At 55.9% G+C, this 17,553-nt stretch overlaps 7 protein-coding genes across 7 annotated transcripts; 5 read left to right on the top strand and 2 right to left on the bottom strand.

Annotated features, from left to right (window-relative positions):
- Positions 1-949: 949 nt before the first annotated feature.
- Positions 950-2,310, top strand: J7T54_006922 (uncharacterized protein; the record flags this gene model as incomplete). Its single annotated transcript, XM_051508819.1, has 2 exons — positions 950-1,039; positions 1,090-2,310. The coding sequence occupies 2 exons, from the start codon at positions 950-952 to the stop codon at positions 2,308-2,310; spliced, it is 1,311 nt and encodes a 436-aa protein (XP_051366136.1).
- Positions 2,311-2,650: 340 nt separating this feature from the next.
- On the top strand, positions 2,651-4,310 carry J7T54_006921 (Aminopeptidase Y-like protein; the record flags this gene model as incomplete). The annotated part of the gene is made up of 3 exons (XM_051508808.1): positions 2,651-2,921; positions 2,980-4,121; positions 4,185-4,310. 3 exons carry the CDS (start codon positions 2,651-2,653, stop codon positions 4,308-4,310), a joined length of 1,539 nt encoding a protein of 512 aa, XP_051366135.1.
- A 2,204-nt stretch (positions 4,311-6,514) lies between these two features.
- Positions 6,515-8,385, top strand: J7T54_006920 (High-affinity glucose transporter-like protein; the record flags this gene model as incomplete). The annotated part of the gene is made up of 6 exons (XM_051508796.1): positions 6,515-6,905; positions 6,963-7,505; positions 7,568-7,721; positions 7,777-7,913; positions 7,966-8,041; positions 8,094-8,385. The coding sequence occupies 6 exons, from the start codon at positions 6,515-6,517 to the stop codon at positions 8,383-8,385; spliced, it is 1,593 nt and encodes a 530-aa protein (XP_051366134.1).
- Positions 8,386-8,617: 232 nt separating this feature from the next.
- On the bottom strand, positions 8,618-9,880 carry J7T54_006919 (Aspartate aminotransferase; the record flags this gene model as incomplete). Its single annotated transcript, XM_051508785.1, has 2 exons — positions 8,618-9,337; positions 9,395-9,880. The coding sequence occupies 2 exons, from the start codon at positions 9,878-9,880 to the stop codon at positions 8,618-8,620; spliced, it is 1,206 nt and encodes a 401-aa protein (XP_051366133.1).
- A 353-nt stretch (positions 9,881-10,233) lies between these two features.
- J7T54_006918 (Diaminopropionate ammonia-lyase-like protein) lies at positions 10,234-11,446 on the top strand (the record flags this gene model as incomplete). Its single annotated transcript, XM_051508774.1, has 3 exons — positions 10,234-10,821; positions 10,873-11,287; positions 11,427-11,446. The coding sequence occupies 3 exons, from the start codon at positions 10,234-10,236 to the stop codon at positions 11,444-11,446; spliced, it is 1,023 nt and encodes a 340-aa protein (XP_051366132.1).
- Positions 11,447-11,534: 88 nt separating this feature from the next.
- J7T54_006917 (uncharacterized protein) lies at positions 11,535-13,676 on the bottom strand (the record flags this gene model as incomplete). The annotated part of the gene is made up of 7 exons (XM_051508763.1): positions 11,535-11,963; positions 12,019-12,258; positions 12,305-12,448; positions 12,507-12,710; positions 12,767-12,942; positions 13,010-13,365; positions 13,465-13,676. 7 exons carry the CDS (start codon positions 13,674-13,676, stop codon positions 11,535-11,537), a joined length of 1,761 nt encoding a protein of 586 aa, XP_051366131.1.
- A 1,079-nt stretch (positions 13,677-14,755) lies between these two features.
- J7T54_006916 (SET domain-containing protein) lies at positions 14,756-16,177 on the top strand (the record flags this gene model as incomplete). The annotated part of the gene is made up of 1 exon (XM_051508752.1): positions 14,756-16,177. The coding sequence occupies one exon, from the start codon at positions 14,756-14,758 to the stop codon at positions 16,175-16,177; it is 1,422 nt and encodes a 473-aa protein (XP_051366130.1).
- Between the last annotated feature and the right edge of the window lie 1,376 nt (positions 16,178-17,553).

The following is a 17,553-nucleotide window of genomic DNA, read 5'->3' as shown; positions in this document are numbered from 1 at the left end:
GGGAAGCGAATGACCAGACACGATCTTGTCGCCAGGGTTCAGAAAAGGACATGCATGCTTCTGCAGATGCAATTGATGCTGCTATTGATAGCAGAGAGGTGTTCCTGTGGGTCGACAACAGTCTAATAGCTTGAGGTTGCTCTGCCTGTGGTTGTCAATTTCTTCGGGTGTGGTAGTCCGCCCGCCCGCAAGCACGTGCTGGTCGCGTGAGAGGACCTGGGGCGTGTTGGGTACCAAGGGAACTTGGCAGGCATGACCATGCCCACCGATGGCAGACCGTGACCTACGACAGCTACAACTGCCCCGCAACATTTTGGCCTAGCACACCACCTTTTCGACGACGGAGTCTAGGAAACAAGATAAGCTTTTGAAGACGCGCAGGCAGCTCCGAAAGTGCGTGTTGCGATCTCCCTCCTCGGCTAGCGCATGTGTAGCTCCAAGCAAGCAACATGGAGATCTTGTCCCGCGCCCCTCTATATTTGCGCATTGGCAATAAAGTCAAATTGACCCAGATTCATTGGACACGTTGTGTGGCTTAATGCGCTAAGCCCGGAATGAAAGCCCGAGGTGGGGGTGCAGTGCTCCGGCGCCTCTCGTCCATCGAAATTCGCTGTGACTAAGTTCTTAGTTGATACGGAGAAGGGGCGGCGCAGAAGTCAGGATCTCGCGCCTCCTCCTCCCTGTCTTGCTTGCATCGACCAAACCTCGAGTGTACCGACTTTCTTTTCGGTGATCGCCTTTGCGGCCGCGGTCTTTAATTTTTTTTATCAGTTCGAGGGGCTTTTCAGGTTCATTGGCGTTTCTTGCTGCCACAGACGACGGACGCGACCGCGACACGTGCGTCTCCTTTTCGACCTGAGTCCGACGTCTTGACCCCTGGGCCACGATATGGTGCGGCATTGACGACAAACATATCGACAACACAGCCCATTACACCCAGATCGAAAACATGGCAGGCGAGGACTGGTTAGGCGATGTGCCCAAAGATGGCTGGCAGGCCACCCACAGCTGGAAGATGCCTGAATGGGTCGAACCTATCGTAGGTTGCGGTTTGCGTTGTGCCAGACAGCTGGTCCTAACGTGCTGCAGATCATCATTCTTATACTCTTCCCGTCCATGTACCTTACCAGGCGTCGGAACTACAGCGTCTTCCGTAGAGACAAGGACCACACCTACAAGCTGCTCGACGAGGTGGAAGCCGGTTCACCATCGCCTCGGAGCTCGAACGAATTCGAACTCCTCCCCAAGCCGGACGCGTTCCCTCCCAAGACTCGCTCGCTCTGTGGCTTCATGCGCATCCGCACGCCCAACTCCTCGCGCTTCGCGCGCAACGTGCACTCGCGCATCCTACAAAAGTTCCCCTTCCTCGTGGAGATGTTCTACTGGGCCATCGCATTGGCACTCTATCGTGGAACGGGCGCCGTAGCTCAGCTAATCTACGGCGGCCACCGTGAGATGTGGGACTCGGCCGCCGACCATGGTCTGGCCCTTCTCGATGCGGAAGCGTACTTCTTCGGCAACGGCCACGAGGGCCCCAAGCGCTGGCTCGAATGGCGCATTCAGCGCTGGTTCCTGCACGGCTCCGAGGCTGGCGACTACCGTGTGTGGTTTTTGACGATCCTCAACCGAGGATATGCTCTCATCCACATCCCCGGCACCGTCGGCTTCATCTCATACTACTACGCCACTGCGCCTACCCACCGCCGCTTCTGTACCGTCCGCCGCACGCTCACCCTGACCAACATGCTCGCCTTTGTCAGCTTTATCCTCATTCCCACCTGCCCTCCTCGGCTCTTGGACGAGAAGTACGGCTTTGTGGACACTGTCAACCTCGAGTCGGCCGAATCCGTGTGGATGAGCGGCAAGTTTGTCAACAAGCTCGCTGCATTCCCCAGCATGCACTTTGGCTACGCCTTTTGCATCGGTTGTGTGTTCATTGCGGACAGCGGTGTTCTGACCGGCTTGATCAACAAGGCTTTCAACTACGTTTTCCGCAGCAGCGACCCGGACGCAGATGCAGAGGAGGAGGACGACGAAGATCTCCTGCTTAAGAGACGCAGCCCACTGGTGCGAGGCCTCATGTTCGCCTTTGGCCTCTGGTACCCGTGCTGGATCCTACTTACCATTGTGGGCACCGCCAATCATTACTTCCTTGATGCTTTGGCTGCGGTCTTCACTGTCATGGTTGCCTACGTCTTCAACCGCTTCCTGCTTGTTTTCCTTCCTTTGGAGGACTATCTGCTATGGGCCTGCCGCATGGATAAGCCCATTCCTACCACGGGGCGCATGAAGAATCTGGTGGTTGAATGAATGTCGGGATTCGAGAGAAGTTGGGTGTGCTTATTACTATTATAAACGGGGCGTCTTACTTGCATTATGGAGTTTTCTGAAGTGCTACGATGGGAGAATCTACCCGGGCCCTTTGTACATGTATACATTATGTAATTACTATTCATACATGCATCCTATCCGCATGGTCCCATCGTCACTAGTCCGTGGTCTTCGCGTTATGCTTGGTGGATGACTCAGCCGTGAATCACCCGGCAACGGTCCACGTGCACTAGCGCCGACTTCCCAACATCGCGTCTCATGACTCCAGCCTCGTTATCGGTGACTTGCGTTCAAACCTCGCCACTCTATCCAAGGCATCATGGCGCGTCTATCTGTTGTGGCTGCTCTTGCATTCACCGGTGCTGCATCTGCCTTGCAGATCCCGCTCCAGATCCCAATCAACACGCCTTGGACCGAGACCCCTGCAGTCCACCAAGACGATGGCGATGAGCTCCCCTTGATTGACAGCAAGACCCTCCAGGACAGAATCGCCTCCTCCTCTCTCGAGGCTCGCGCCAAGGTCCTTTACGACTTGGCCAAGAGGAGCGAGGATGAGTACAACCACCCCACTCGTGTCATTGGCAGCAAGGGTACGTATGATTCGCTGCGGGAGAGCGCTCTCGTGGGCATGAGGCTGACAGACGGCAGGACACGAAGCTACTCTGACTTACATCCAGTCAACTCTGGCCCAATTGGGTTCATACTACAATGTCTCGTCGCAGAGCTTCCCCGCCGTGACTGGCAACGTCTTTGAGTCTCGCCTGGTGGTGGGTGCTGAAGTTCCATCCTCTGCTGCCCCAATGGGGCTGACGCCTCCTACTCGGAACAACGAGCCAGTTCACGGACAGGTGATCCTCGCGGAGAATGAGGGCTGTGAGCCTTCTGATGTCCCAGAGCAAGCATCTGGGAACATTGTGCTCATCAAGCGCGGCACTTGTCCCTTTGGCACCAAATCCGAGAACGCTGGCAAGGCGGGTGCTCTCGCGGCCATTGTCTACAACACCGATCCCGAGCCAGTGCAGGGGACCCTTGGCACACCATCGCCTGACCATGTGGCTACCTTTGGCATCGGCGGCACGGAGGGCTCCAAGTATGTTGAGAAGATCAGGAAGGGCGAGAAGCTCGACGCCATTGCGTACATTGATGCTGAGGTCCGCACGATTGTCACTACCAACATCATTGCGCAAACCCTGGGCGGCGATGCGGAGAACTGCGTGATGGCCGGTGGGCACAGTGACAGTGTCGCCGAGGGGCCTGGCATCAATGATGATGGCACGGGCAGCTTGTCTCTCCTCGAGGTTGCCGTGCAGCTCTCTCGCTTCCGCGTCAACAACTGCGTGCGCCTCGCTTGGTGGGCGGCCGAGGAGGAAGGTCTCCTCGGCTCCGATTACTATGTGTCCCAGCTTTCGGGAGAAGACAACCAGCGCATCCGCCTGTTTATGGACTACGACATGATGGCTAGTCCCAACTACGCCTACCAAATCTACAATGCCACCAACGAGGAGAACCCCACCGGTTCAGCCGAGTTGAAGGAGCTGTACATTGACTGGTACGAGGACCAGGGCCTGAACTACACGTTCATCCCCTTTGACGGCCGCAGCGACTACGATGGGTTCATCCGCAACGGCATCCCGGGCGGCGGTATCGCGACCGGTGCCGAGGGCGTCAAGACGAAGGATGAAGAGGCCATGTTTGGTGGCAAGGCTGGCGACTGGTACGATCCCAACTACCACCAGATTGGCGATGATCTGAGAAACTTGGCCCTCGACGCGTGGGAGGTCAACACCAAGGTACGTTTTCTTGCTGCTCGCGTGTGTGCGATTTTGCCGATAACCGGATGCTAACGGGGACAGTTGATTGCGCACTCGATCGCTACGTTTGCCAAGTCGTTCAAGGGCTTCCCGGAGAGGAATGCGGATGCTGAGATCAGCTCGTACGGACGTGATGTCAAATACCACGGTTCCAAGCTTGTCGTTTAGAGGGAGCTGTATTTGTAGACATCTGGCGATAGATTTCTTGTCGAGTTTCTTTCTTGTCGGGGATATGTAGAGAGTAGAGTTTGGAGGGTCAATACACACACCATGCTATAGATGCATAGTACTCTGGTAGCATACAAGAAACCGCAAAGGCCCACGTCCAACTCCCTCTCGCTCGCCTTTAGCCAATAATACGATGCAACCCATTTCCATTCCCCGACCCCAATGCGGAGGCACGACGCTTGGAGTACGCGCGGGTGTAACGTCGCTTGGGCTGCAGGTGACCAAACGCAGTATCACAAGACTAGCCTAGCCGACCAAGCAGGTTCTTCCGTTTTGGAATAAGCACTAGAACGGCCCCGGAGGCTTCCACGCGAGCGCCCGGGAAAGGGGGAAGTTAATATCAAACCGGGGAGGTGGCGGGGCCCAAAGAGGCAACCAAGCGTTCATCACTAACACCATATGGCGATCTACCTGACCGGGCTCCAGAAGTCTAATCCCAACCTTGCTGGGCAAGGCATCAGCCCAGAAACAGCCAAGACATGTTGGGCGCGCTGGTTTGAGCTTGGCTGTACAATTCACGGATCCATGACCCATCCATCACCATAGGTAGAGTGGACTTGGCCAGCCCAGGAACGTTGCCCATTTCGACTACGGCGATAGGCAGGACGGTGTGTCGCGGGCTATTCTACTCCGTATTGCCTTCCCAATGGCTAGACCAACACGACGATGCCCTCCGTTTATTGGGGAACGAGCGACATTCGGTCGTTCTTTTCTTGGCATACTTGACTTGGGAGCTGCATGCCGTGCCATTTGGGGTCCAAGTCGATTTTAAACATTGGGGGTTGGCACGGCGGATGAGCCGCGTTGGTTAAAAGCTGTCTGATGAGGAGATATTGCTGGCTGTCCGGAGAAGTGAATAGCCCCAACCGGAGTTTATATACTCATTGATGTTCAAAATCTCTAGTACTGCTTCCGATGCACTTCAATTGTATCTAAAGTAACAGCACTAGCAAACTCAAGTAGTGTTGCGGTGGTCACAAAGGTAAGATAATGGTTTAGGGTAGGCTCGTGTTTCAACTACCACGTGATCCGGATCGGCTCGCCAAGGCACCACTCCGGCTTGCAGGCCACGGAATGCAAGATAAAGTGGGTGCGCTCCTTCCCCAGACAGCCGATTCCCAACCGGCTGTTGATCCTCCATCACACCTCAGGCAGACGCTTGATCTGCCATATTGATGCTTTTTTTTGACGTGCCTCGTCTCTATCCCGCGTCAATCGAGTGCCATCGCGGGCATGCAACTCGAATAGTATTTTGTCGCCCCCTACATTGAGGTCTATTCGCTAGGCATGACGGGCACCAACAGCTCTCCTCTCGTCTCCCGTCCTCGTGCTCAGGCGAGATTGTCGCTGCTGGCTTGCGCTATCGATCGTAAAGCCTCCAACAAGTATCCACGTAAAGCCATCGATGACTGACCATGTCACGTCTCCAGCCACGGCTCCGAGGCCTGAGCTGATCGAAGCAACGGCGGCACCTCCGCCGCGCTTGACCCGCCTTTCTCCCCAATGCCGACGGTACCCCATTCAAGCTTGTTTTGTGCCAAGGATCTTACCGACGGACAATCACGCACCTCGGAGGCTCAGCAAGCAATGCCAGTCCTCGAGAGCGGTCGAGCTCAGAGGAACTTGTGCTGGAGAGCGAGGTGACTGTCTCATGTGTGATCACTGCCCGTTGGCGAGCTGCTGTACGTATGGACAGCGATCAATGGCAAGTGGGAAATCCCCCGCAACCTCCAAGGGGCCGCCCCCAGACTCTCGCCCACATCACATTCATCCATCCCCACAACAGGCTATTATCCTAGTTTGAAAGCCTCATGAATTCAGCCGGCCAATCACGGAGTTTCAGACTCCTCGACGTTGCGGTCTGAATGTTTTCTCGGTTCGCGGGGCCACTGTGGTCCTCCCTCTGGAGTCAGGAGGCACGCGGAGACTCCCCTGCCAAAGACGCATGGGCCATGGCCGGAAAAGGGCTCCTTCATCGCTCCGTGGAGGAGACACAAAGTTATATTAAGCAGACCCCCATCCGCGGCAGCTTCGACTTCCTTCGTTGTGCTCGACCAAGCCCCCTTCGTCTCACCTCTTCTCCTGGTAAACCACGTTCCTGGTGAATCCGTGTGAGCGCGTCACGCTCTACCACAACCGCCGCCATGTCCAAGTTCACCACAAAGTCCGCCCAGGTCGCCGTTGACCCCATCATCGAATCGATTGTCAACGAGGACAAGGTGCCGTGGTACTCCAAGCCCAACCTGCGATGGCTCTACTTCATGCTCTTCCCCACCTGCATGGGTGTCGAGCTGACTTCGGGTTTCGACTCGCAGCTCATTAATGCCCTGCAGATTGTGGAGTCGTGGAAAGACTACTTTGACGATCCTGTCGGTCATTGGAAAGGCTTCATCAGCGCCTCGTACTCGCTCGGCGCGCTCATCAGTCTTCCTCTTGTCCCCTGGTGCAACCACAAGTTCGGTCGTCGTTGGTCCATCTTCATTGGTTCCTGCATCATGATTGCCGGCGCCATTGTCCAGGGCGCCTCTCAGCACGGTAAGTCGTCTTGCGTCGCTTGATTCCCGAGGGTCCCAAAGCTGACAGCCTCGTCAGTCGGCATGTACATTGTCGCCCGTCTCATGCTTGGTTTCGGTATCCCCGTCTGCATTGTTGCTGGCTCCGCCCTCATCGGAGAGCTGGCCTACCCCAAGGAGCGTCCCGTCCTCACCTCGCTGTTCAACGTCAGCTACTTTGTCGGTCAGATCATGGCCGCCGGCATCTGCTACGGCACAAACCGCATCACAGGCAATGCAGGATGGCGAGTTCCATCCTATCTTCAAATCGTCCCTTCGCTGCTCCAGGTCTCCCTTTGCTTGTTCCTGCCCGAGTCGCCTCGCTGGTTGGTCAGCAAGGACCGTATCGAGGAAGCCAACGCCATTCTGGTCAAGTATCACGCCGAGGGTAATGCCGACTCCGAATTCGTCAAGGCTGAGATGACCCAAATCACCGAAACCATCAAGATCGAGTACGAGGCCTCCAAGGAGACATGGTTCGATCTCCTGCGCAGTGCTGGTATGCGCCGCCGCGCCCTCATCACGGCCATGCTTGGTCTCTTCACCCAGTGGTCTGGCAACACTCTCATCAGCTACTATCTCGGTAAGCAGTGGCCTCGCGCGCCTTGTGCCGTGATGAATCGTCTTCTAACGAAAAAAAAACAGGTGACCTACTCACCATGATCGGCTACACCAACTCCCAAACCAAGCAGACCATCAACCTCGTCAACGCCTGCTGGTCGCTTGTCATGGCCTTCACGGTTGCCATGTTGGTTCGAACCTTCCGTCGTCGTGTCATGTACATGACTTGCGTCTGCGCGTAAGTGGCAAATGCCCGCAGTGCAATGATCCAGTCACAATTAACACCACTGCAGTCTTCTCTGCGTCTACATCGCCTGGACTATTTCCATGGAGCGTGCGGTTACCGCTCAGGAGAACGGCGGAACGAACAAGGCGGCCGGGTGGTCCACGTTGATCTTCATCTTCCTCTACGCGCCTTGCTACAACATCGGTTCGTCCATTCTCACCCGCTGATATATACCTGCCCCGCTAACACGTCCCAGGGTTCAACGCCTTGACCTACACGTACATGGTCGAGCTCTGGCCCTACGCCCTCCGCTCCCGTGGAATCTCCTTCTTGTAAGCTCCGTCGGATCACGGTAACCAAAACATTCCGCTGACTCCTTTACAGCCAGGTCTTTGGCCGCTTCGCCGGGTTCTTCACTACGTTTGTCAACCCCATCGGTCTCAACTCCGTCTCGTGGCGCTACCTCATCTCGTACTGCTGCTGGCTGGGATTCGAGGTTGTGTTTGTCTACTTTATGTTCCCCGAAACGTCCGGGCTCTCACTCGAGGAGTTGGCCTTTATCTTCGAGAGCAAGGATGTTGCCGACCAGGTCACCGCCAAGGTCGAGAAGACCATCCACCACGAGGATGCCGAGGTGCAGCGCGTTGGCGACGCCCCTGTCGAGCGCAAGGTCTAAAGAAGTGACAGGGCACTGTTTTGGGTCTGTCATTCTTTGAAGACGCCAGAAATTGTTTCGTTGGGTTGAAGCGTACTGCTTCGTTATGTGTTTTAAGACCTGACTGTAGGAACGGACTCCATCTGGCCATCATTCATTCTCATTCAGTCACATTCGTCCACAGTTTGCCCCCCACATATCGGTGCTCCATTTGAAAATGGACCTCGTGACGCATGGGCTCAAGACGGCCGAATCAGCCACCATGAGCGAACCCATTCTCTAGGTAATGACCCAGTGCATCCAGCGCTTCTTTGAGCACCTTGGTGCTCGATACGTATCCGAACCGCATGTATCCTTCAAAATACTCCCCACCCCCGAAACACGTTGATCCCGGCATGACCAGCACGCGCGTCTTCTCCAACACCTCGAGACAGAACTCATCATCTTTCACCGACTGGCCCCTCCTCTCGAAGCGGATCATAGCCGTGGTACCGGCTGCTGGTTTAGTCCAGGAGCATATCTCACTGTACTTGTGAACGAATGCCTCGAGCAGTGCGAGATTGGTCTGCGCTAGCTCGATGTTTCGTCTGAGGAGACTTGGCCGCACGGCCGCAGACAGGGCTAGCCCTGCAATCTGGTCGTCCAGCTGAGAGACGGATATCGTGGTGTAATTCCTAGCGCTCTTGATGGCTGTCATAATCTCCTCGTCCCGCGTTGCGATCCAACCGAATCGAATGCCGGCCAAGGACCACGCCTTGGACATGGACGATGTGGAAATGGTCTTGTCGTAGCCAAGAGAGAGGATAGAAGGGGGGCTTCGCTCGTGTTCGGGCAAGCTGTGGAAGAGAGGACGATAGACCTCATCAGCCATCACGATCAGACCTCGTGGTCTGGCGAAATCAATGATTTGGGTGAGTGAGCCCCTTGGAATGGTCGTTCCGAAGGGGTTGTTGGGGTTGTTGATGATAATCATCTGTCACGCAATCAGGTATCTCAGCGAGCGACGAACCCAAGGAGACAAGCAGCGCACCTTTGTGTTATCCCGGACCAACGACTCTAGCTGCGTGGGGTTCGGGATATATGAGTCCTTCTCTTCCAGACGCCAGAGGGTGACATCGGCACCGATACTCATGGGCACCTCGTAGAGCTGCTCGTAGGTAGGGTAGACGCAGATGACATGGTCCCCAGCGCTGATGAGGGCATACAACGTCAGGAAATTGGCGCCAATGGCACCTTGCGTCACGAGCACATTGTCCACATCTAGATCTGGGGCGCCATCGTCCCTGTACAGATTGGCAATCTTCTGCCTCGTGTTGGGTGAGCCCTCTATGTGGCCGTATGTGAGCTTTCGGGAGGTGAGGTCCAGGGGCGGGGGACACGCGTCTCTGTCCGCGAGCTTGTACAGATCTTCGACGGAGACCGATTCGCAGCAGGTTTCGGCAATGTTGAGGACGCCTGGGGTTGTCTCGAGACGATCCATCCACTCCTCCACTTTGAAGGGACTAATGTGAACCATTGTGAGATCAGCAATGAGCACATGCAAGCAACTGAGCCGATGGAGAAGGACAGTAGGGAGGATCTAAGAACAGTATGCTGGAACCCGTCGTTGAATCATGTGGCTTTGGAGAGGAGGACAGTATTGTCGTGGGTTGGTGCTACGAGTCTACGACATGCGCGACCTCGTACTCGTAGGGCGCGGATGACTTCCTCGAATCCCCACACGATTGGGGCGGCAATTCCAGCATCGCGCTGCTGGGAACGTGAACAAATCGCTGCTCGCCAGCTTACATCTTTGCATCCCAAATTGAGCAATCACACGTCGCGTCTCGTCCACCACGTTCTTTCACACCCCTCCGCACAGGATTCGCCATGTCTGGCGCTCGACAGTTCAACTTCAACCCCTCAGCCAGATCATGGACGGCGCCCGTCGCGCCCAACACAGACGCCGTACTCACCTTCCACCAGTCACTCCCCAACTACCAGCCAACCAATCTCGTCTCACTAGATGAGGTCGCAAGAGAGTTGGGAGTCAAGTCCGTCGTCGTCAAGGACGAGACCAGTCGCCTTGGCCTCCCGTCGTTCAAGATTCTCGGCGCATCATGGGGGACATTCCGCGCTCTCCTCAGGGAGCTTCGTCTTCCAGAGACTGCGACGTTTGAGGAAGTCAAGAAGCAGCTGGAAGGGACACCAGTCAAACTACACGCTGCGACAGATGGGAATCACGGTCGCGCTGTTGCGCGGATGGGCTCGCTCCTGGCCATCCCGGCAGAGATCCATGTGCCTCGTCAAATGTCGTCACAGACAATAGAACTCATCAAGAGCGAGGGCGCGCGTGTCATTTCATCAAACGGAAGCTACGAGGATGCGATAGCTGCGGCGCATGCGCGAGCCGATGCTGACGAGCATGGCATTCTTGTGCAGGACACTGCGTTTGAGGGCTATGAGGAGATCCCAGGTGTAGGTATCCCATGCTCCCTATCCAGTACATCATCTGACCGTGTGATGTAGTGGATTGTTGAAGGCTATGCAACCATGCTACGCGAGATTGACGAGCAGCTCGGCGACGAGCACGTCGATCTGGTCATCTGCCCCGTCGGCGTCGGCTCGCTAGCACTGTCAGTCCTGACGCATTTCAAGAGAGAAAACCGGCGAACCGCCATGCTCGCCGTGGAGCCTGACACGGCGGCGTGTCTCTGGACGTCCGTGGCCAGGGGCGAGTGGACTGCCATCGAGACGACGCCCACCATCATGGCTGGTCTCGACTGTGGGCAGGTTTCGACCACCGCCTGGCCCCTTCTGAGGGATGGTGTCGATGCGTGCCTGACCGTGTCAGACTACGAGGCGCACATGGCGCTCGTGGGCTTGAAGACTGCCGGCGTCCATGCTGGGCCCTGTGGTGGCTCTCCGCTTGCTGCTCTGCGACGTCTGCGTGAGGAAGATAAAGCAGTCCTTGGGTTGACTGAAAAGTCCACAGTTGTTCTCGTATGCACCGAAGGGACCAGAGAGTATATGATTCCAAGTGAAAATAGTGGACTCGGGAATGTAAGTTAAAATGAACACAGGCGGCCTCGATGAGACGTGAACGTCCATCTCCTACAGTCCGACCCTACCCAAGACCGTATATCTAGCATTTAGCCGTGGACTCCGAAGCCACCACCATGAGCCGTATTTTAACGATGAATACTTCCTACCCTCTGTCTGGGGACTCCATGCTGAGATTCGCTCCTCTGTCGCTCCAGTCCCCAATCCTCCGCGCGGGTTTCCTCTGGGAGCGCTGGTTTCCCGCCCAGGCTCGCGAGGACGACATCATTCGTGACCGTAAAGTCATCCAGGACCTGGAGCTCCTCCAACGTGAACCATCGAGGGATGAAAATGATGCGTGCGGGGATCATCAGAATAATGAGCACTGGGAACCCAATCGCAGCAATCGTCTGCGAGATGGCCACGCAGGCGAATACAAATGCTAGTTGGAGAGCAATCCATAGCATGATCTTGCGACGTCGAATGTGGAACATGGGATCGCCTCTCTGGATGAAGCGGCGCTCGCGCTGCAAAAACACAAACTTTTGCAAGATGCCGTTTGATTCAACGGATCCCCACTGCACCATGGTCAGTCAGTCTGTCCGTCGGCAATGCAAAAGAGGGGGAACGTACGCCAACAACAAAGAACACACCGGCAAAGAGGGCGGAGGGCATGGTGTGCAGGACGGTCAACAAGGGCCCTGTCATGGTGCCAATGAGGGCCAGACCCATGACAAAGTGTGAGATGCGCTGCTCAACCACGGCTGTGGCCTTGACGATTGGTTCTCGGATCTCCGTGCCCTCGCCTTCGGTGGTGGGTATGATCCTGAGTTCCGTCTCGTAGATTGTCAAGGAATCGGTGTGAACGGGTGCCTGTGCCATCAGCATACATCAATATGGCCTGTATTCTTGGACTTACCTGTGGAACAAGTCCATTGGGCAGGGGCAGGCCGAGGATGCCCGCGACAAAGGTCGTGCAGCCGAGGAGAAAGAAATCCCAGTGGAAACCGCCTGGCTTCTTGAGGGGGAACTGGCGGGCTTGTGCAGTAATGCTGCTGACATTCTACCGGGCTTTTGTGAGTCCAAAGATGAAACGAGCGTCTGGAGCAGAGCGGTCTTACATGATCGTAGTAGAAGAGAAGCATGATGAGAAATCCGAAAGGAATGGCGACAAACACCCACTTCACATCGAGATTCCAAAAGTCAATGAGCCAGGACCGCGGCTGCGTTGGCTTGAAGGCGTCCGTGACGGGTAGCCGCATAATGTGCGTCATATCGATATTTCCAGGAATGTGGGAGAAGCCAACCCAGAAGATGGTGCCAAACTGGAACACTGTGAGCGCACTTGATGGTAAGGGTACTTGACTCGTAGTTGACTCACCAGGTATGCATAATCAGCAAGTATGCCGCGCACGCCAGCCCGCCATACGGTGCTGGATCCTAGCTTCTCGAGCAAGTAGACAGTGCCAAAGTAGAGAATGGCAATCATGGTGGCTAGGAATCCTGCTGTTCGCCCTTCTTGCGCAAACTCATTCACCAGTTCCTCAACACCCTTGACTGCAGAGAGAAGGTAACGTCAGTGGCCCGCGAGGCTGGCATTCGTTTTGGGCGAGATATAACATACTGATGTAGATGATACCAACATACATGCCGAACGCTTCGCTCGAAAAGTCAGTCACGTAGCGCATGTAGTCGCAGGCATTGCCGAAGGACACGAGCCAGTGGAAGATGGCACCCCAGATGCCCACCCAGGCCATGAACTGGGGATAGATGCTGACATCGTAAATCTGGATAATGTCGTAGATTGTGTAGTTGAACAGGGCGATCAGGCCAGTCACGCCCACAATGGTCAGGGGCTGGGCGGCGAGGATGCTGAAGACCATGGCAGCGAGTGCCGACGCAAAGAGGCCTTCGTTGATGCCGAAGAACTCGCCTGTCCGGCGATACATGTCGAGTGTGTAGGCGATGGCTGGAAGGAGGCTTGTTTGATCGTCAGCTATCCGTGTGTACCACAGACAGACAGAGTGAACAAGATTCTGTCCGCCGATGGGGAGCAGTTAGTTCAAGGGGCAGACTTACTTGACAAAGTACATTCGAACGATGCTGGCAACGGTGCGGTAGGTGAAGGCGTCCTTGATGTCCGACCAGTAATAGGGGAGTCGCCGCCTCACGTCGTGGTACATGCCTCGCCCAGGCCGTAGGAGGCGCCAGCGTCGCCAACCGTCCGCACCCTCGTAGGTGTAGGACATGTTGGACTTGCTGGGCTTCATGCGGGTACCGTTGGCTCCCATGACGTCGCAATCCAGACTGGACTGGCGTAGGTGATGTGTTTGTCCTAGCTTGGTCCTCCAGGAAGGGGACTCTGAAGGCTGTCAGTTTGAAGAGAGAAAAGGTTGATGAGACTAGCAATGAGCCGAGCAGGGGAGAGTAGAGGCAGAACGTTATTTATATCTCCATTGCCAAGGAACCTTGAACGAACGTTTACGCTCGGCACTTATCATCATGGCCCCATCAATATTAAAGTATTTAACATTATCCAATGGTCCACACCACCATCCCAAGACATCGGGGCTACCCGGGAGTGAGGGCGCCAAGGCCAATCAGTCACCGCACACTTGCGTCATGGACTCCAGTGAGTCCAGTCTCATACGGGGATGCAAAATTCTGCCCGAGCAGAATTTCTCCCCTGCACGCGTGTAAGTCGCCTCGACACTCACTTCACGTCAGCAGCCCGTGTGGTCGTGATTGCGTGCACACTCTATCCTGGTCAATCGATTGGATAGAAGCCAACTATTAGATATGAGGCAGGCGTCTCCCAGCCTTTGCGCTGTCTTCAGCGATGCCCTCCTCGACGATCTTGTCGCAGCGCTGAGTGGTAATGCCCAAGTCTGCTCATCCATGAACAGACCCCATCTGCTCATCACAGCATCCATACAAGAAGCAGGTGATGATGGCACGGTACTACCTACAAACGGGGGCGACGCGAAACATGGACCAAGCACAATCTTCAAGGTACCTGACGTTGCACCACACATAGAGTCCAGGGCTCATGCCACGCTCATTCATTGCTAACCATATACAGCGCTCAATAGACATACAATCCATCTTACAATCTGGAGTGGCCCTCGCCTCAGAGTCACCAGTGTCACCGACACCTAGCCAAGACGAAGATGAGAGCTTCATCGAGTACCAAGGCCCTCAGAAACGGATACGTCCCAGAAGCACAACCGACACAGATACATGTAGCCCAGGCCGAGCGAACAAGGCACGATGTGTCGAGTCTACGCACGCTCGCAAGTCAAAAGGCTCACTCCGACCCAGGACTACGATCCTCCCAGCAAATTCAGCCAACCATGACAGCCAACGGCAAATGGCCATCACCAAGAACGCATTCCCGCGCCGTGCCAAACCAACCACGGACCTGGCGCCCACACCCGCCTCATCCTCCCTCGCCAAGTTCATCCAAAGCGTGTGGGAGCAGATCCACGGTGGTATATCACTGGAGCCTGCCATCTTCGCTGCGCAGGCCACGGACAGGCCAGGGGAGTCTACTGGAGGCACCATGAGGCTGGCAGCGCCCCTCCACTTGTCGACTCCATCCTCCAGCCTCGTCAGTCCCGGGGGCCAGACGGACGTGAGCCCAGAGTCCTTTACAAGGGGCAACGCCTTTTGCCGTCAGGTTCTGCAGACGAGCCGCGCATGCAGATCTGTCGAGGTCATTGTGCAAGCGCGGTGGGTCGAGCTCTTTGACGCCTACGTCGCGCATCTCACCAGGACAGAGGGCCTGTCCGCCCTCCGGGGCCGCATGGCCGCCATGGGGGAGGCGTGCCGGGATTTCGGCTGGGCCGAGAAGGAGATGCGCAACAAGATGGCTGTCTGGCGGGGCTACAAGGAGATCAAGGACGTCGGTGGCTGGGTGCCCCTGGTCTTCGCGGGCATGGGCCTGTATCGGATGTGCAAGTATCGCGTGGGCTTGGAGCCCGGGTCTCTGTCGTCGCTCAAGGCCATGCGCTCGCGGTTTGAGATCGCGGCGGACACGATCCGTCCCGAGTGGCGCAAGTTACTCGTGGCCGTCGGCGAGCCGACGCAGCTGCACTATCGGGGTCATCCGCACGACTGGGTGGCCCAGGCGGACGATGACGATCCGCTTCCCCTGTCGCATACGTACCGTCACCAAGAGGTGCCCTTTACGTTTCGTCAGGTGGATGAGTGTCTGGTCGACGAGCAGCACTGGCCGGACGATGACCCTCGACGGGTGCCGATGACGACCATGATCACCAATGCGAATGCTGCGCATGTGTGCGACACTTGCGGTCAGCCGCAGTCAGACGATATTAAGGACAACCAGTGTCGCTGTTTTCCAAGTCTGTTCGGTGGCCAGAGACAAAAGCCACCAGTGCAGGTCTTCAGGACCAAGAACGGGCGCAACAACGGTGTGCAAGCCCTTTTGCCGTTCTCACGGGGCAGTGGCATCGGCGAGTTTGTCGGTCTGTTGACGAGCGACATCCAGGGCGTCGATGTGATGAACAGCGCCGTGGGCGCGCGCAAGTATCAGATCTGGCAGGGTCGAGAGGGCAACTTTACACGCTTCGTCAACCACAGCTGCAATCCCAACGCACTCTTCCACAAGTTCACCTGGTTGGGCATGGAGAGGATCCTGCTGGTCAGCAAGGGGATTGAGGCTGGTGCCGAGATCACCGTGGACTATTCGGACAGTTACTGGGAGGGACTCGACAAGGTGTGTCTGTGTGGCGAGGCGTGCTGTCGCTATCAAGGGAGGAGTGCAGCATGATGAGTGGTACTCACTGATGGGCATGAGGATCTGAAATATCGCGATTAGAGGAGCTCTCAAGCCTCAAACCCACTTCCATATCTATACAATTCTTTTGGAGGTTTCCTAGCAAGGTCATCCGAGGAACTCCGGAGATATTAGCGGCATCCGTCACAAATCTGAGCCAAGATTTCATACTGGAGATGAGAGGTCAGATCTCGGTTGGGGTTGATTCTGGTCGGAGATTTCGCCAAGACCAAGCAAGCACCGAACGATGTAACGAACGCCTTAGTCAATTTCATCGCACCAAGTACCTCGAACTAATGATTACCACTCGCGAGCTTGAGCACAATCCCCATCATCTTTCTCAGCAACTTACCCCCACATCTCCCTTTATGTGCCATACCCAACCCTCGGAACAGTAAATATACCCCCCTTTACAAGCCGCACCTGCGCACGACAATCAAAACAGAGGACCTTGCGACAGTCCAGACAACAACACGAGTACAACTTCAGCGGATTGTGACAAAGACCGCATACCCCTTTATACTTCCCTGTACGGAGATGCTTATGACAACAACGATGCATGCCCTGTTGTCCACAGCATACGACGGTGGGAGTGGTCTGCTCAGAGGCTGTATTGGAGTCGGTAATAGAAATCTGCGCAGTGTCTCCAATGTTCAGAGCATGAGTGCGACGAACTTCTTTGTCCAGTCGCTCCCATGCGGCGACTTCTTGCTCCACTTGCTCGAACGAAGCGTCAAGGGGTAGCGGTAACGATGCTGGCACGGGCGGCGGGCGTGGGCGGTCGTGGTGCAGGGAGCCGACATACGAAGGTCGTTTCTGATATGGCACATCGCTGGGAGAAACAATCTGAGTCGCTGGGCTCATACGACGGCTTGGACCCCCGCCTTGTGTGGCCGTTCCAGAAGAGTGCAAAGCGCAGTTTGGCTGCTCCACCACCTGAACAGGGCTCCTTTCCTGCTCGTAAGAGATATTCTCAAAGGTCCTGGCCCGCCTAGCTTCCAGCGCATCCTCTCTACGCACTTGCTCAATGTCAGGAGCTGCTCTGACCAAGAGGTCCTTCCACCTATACGCGCCATGAGCCCCCAATTTGTATGTATGCTCCCATCGGTGCAGCGAGGCTTCTATCTGGCGAGCAAGGTGTTCCCGGGGCGAGAGATACCCCTCTCCGTGGCTTGAGGTGCCCTGACGGGGGGAGCGAGACTGTACCGGGGGTTTTGAACGGCGGATTCCGCGCTCATCGCGGTGGAATGTAGCGGTTGGACGGGCAGGGCCTTCAACTTGCAAAACGTCAAATTGAGGATGCGGCCCGAAAGGCTGCTGTAGTTGAGATGTGCCTTTGCGGAAGAAACCAGCGCGTTGAACACACCAGT

This window comes from Emericellopsis cladophorae (genome assembly GCF_022114955.1).
Source record: "Emericellopsis cladophorae strain MUM 19.33 chromosome Unknown NODE_2_length_1295279_cov_118_880017, whole genome shotgun sequence".
Classification (NCBI taxonomy): Eukaryota; Fungi; Ascomycota; class Sordariomycetes; order Hypocreales; family Bionectriaceae; genus Emericellopsis; species Emericellopsis cladophorae.
This window is presented reverse-complemented; position numbering and strand designations above follow the sequence as displayed.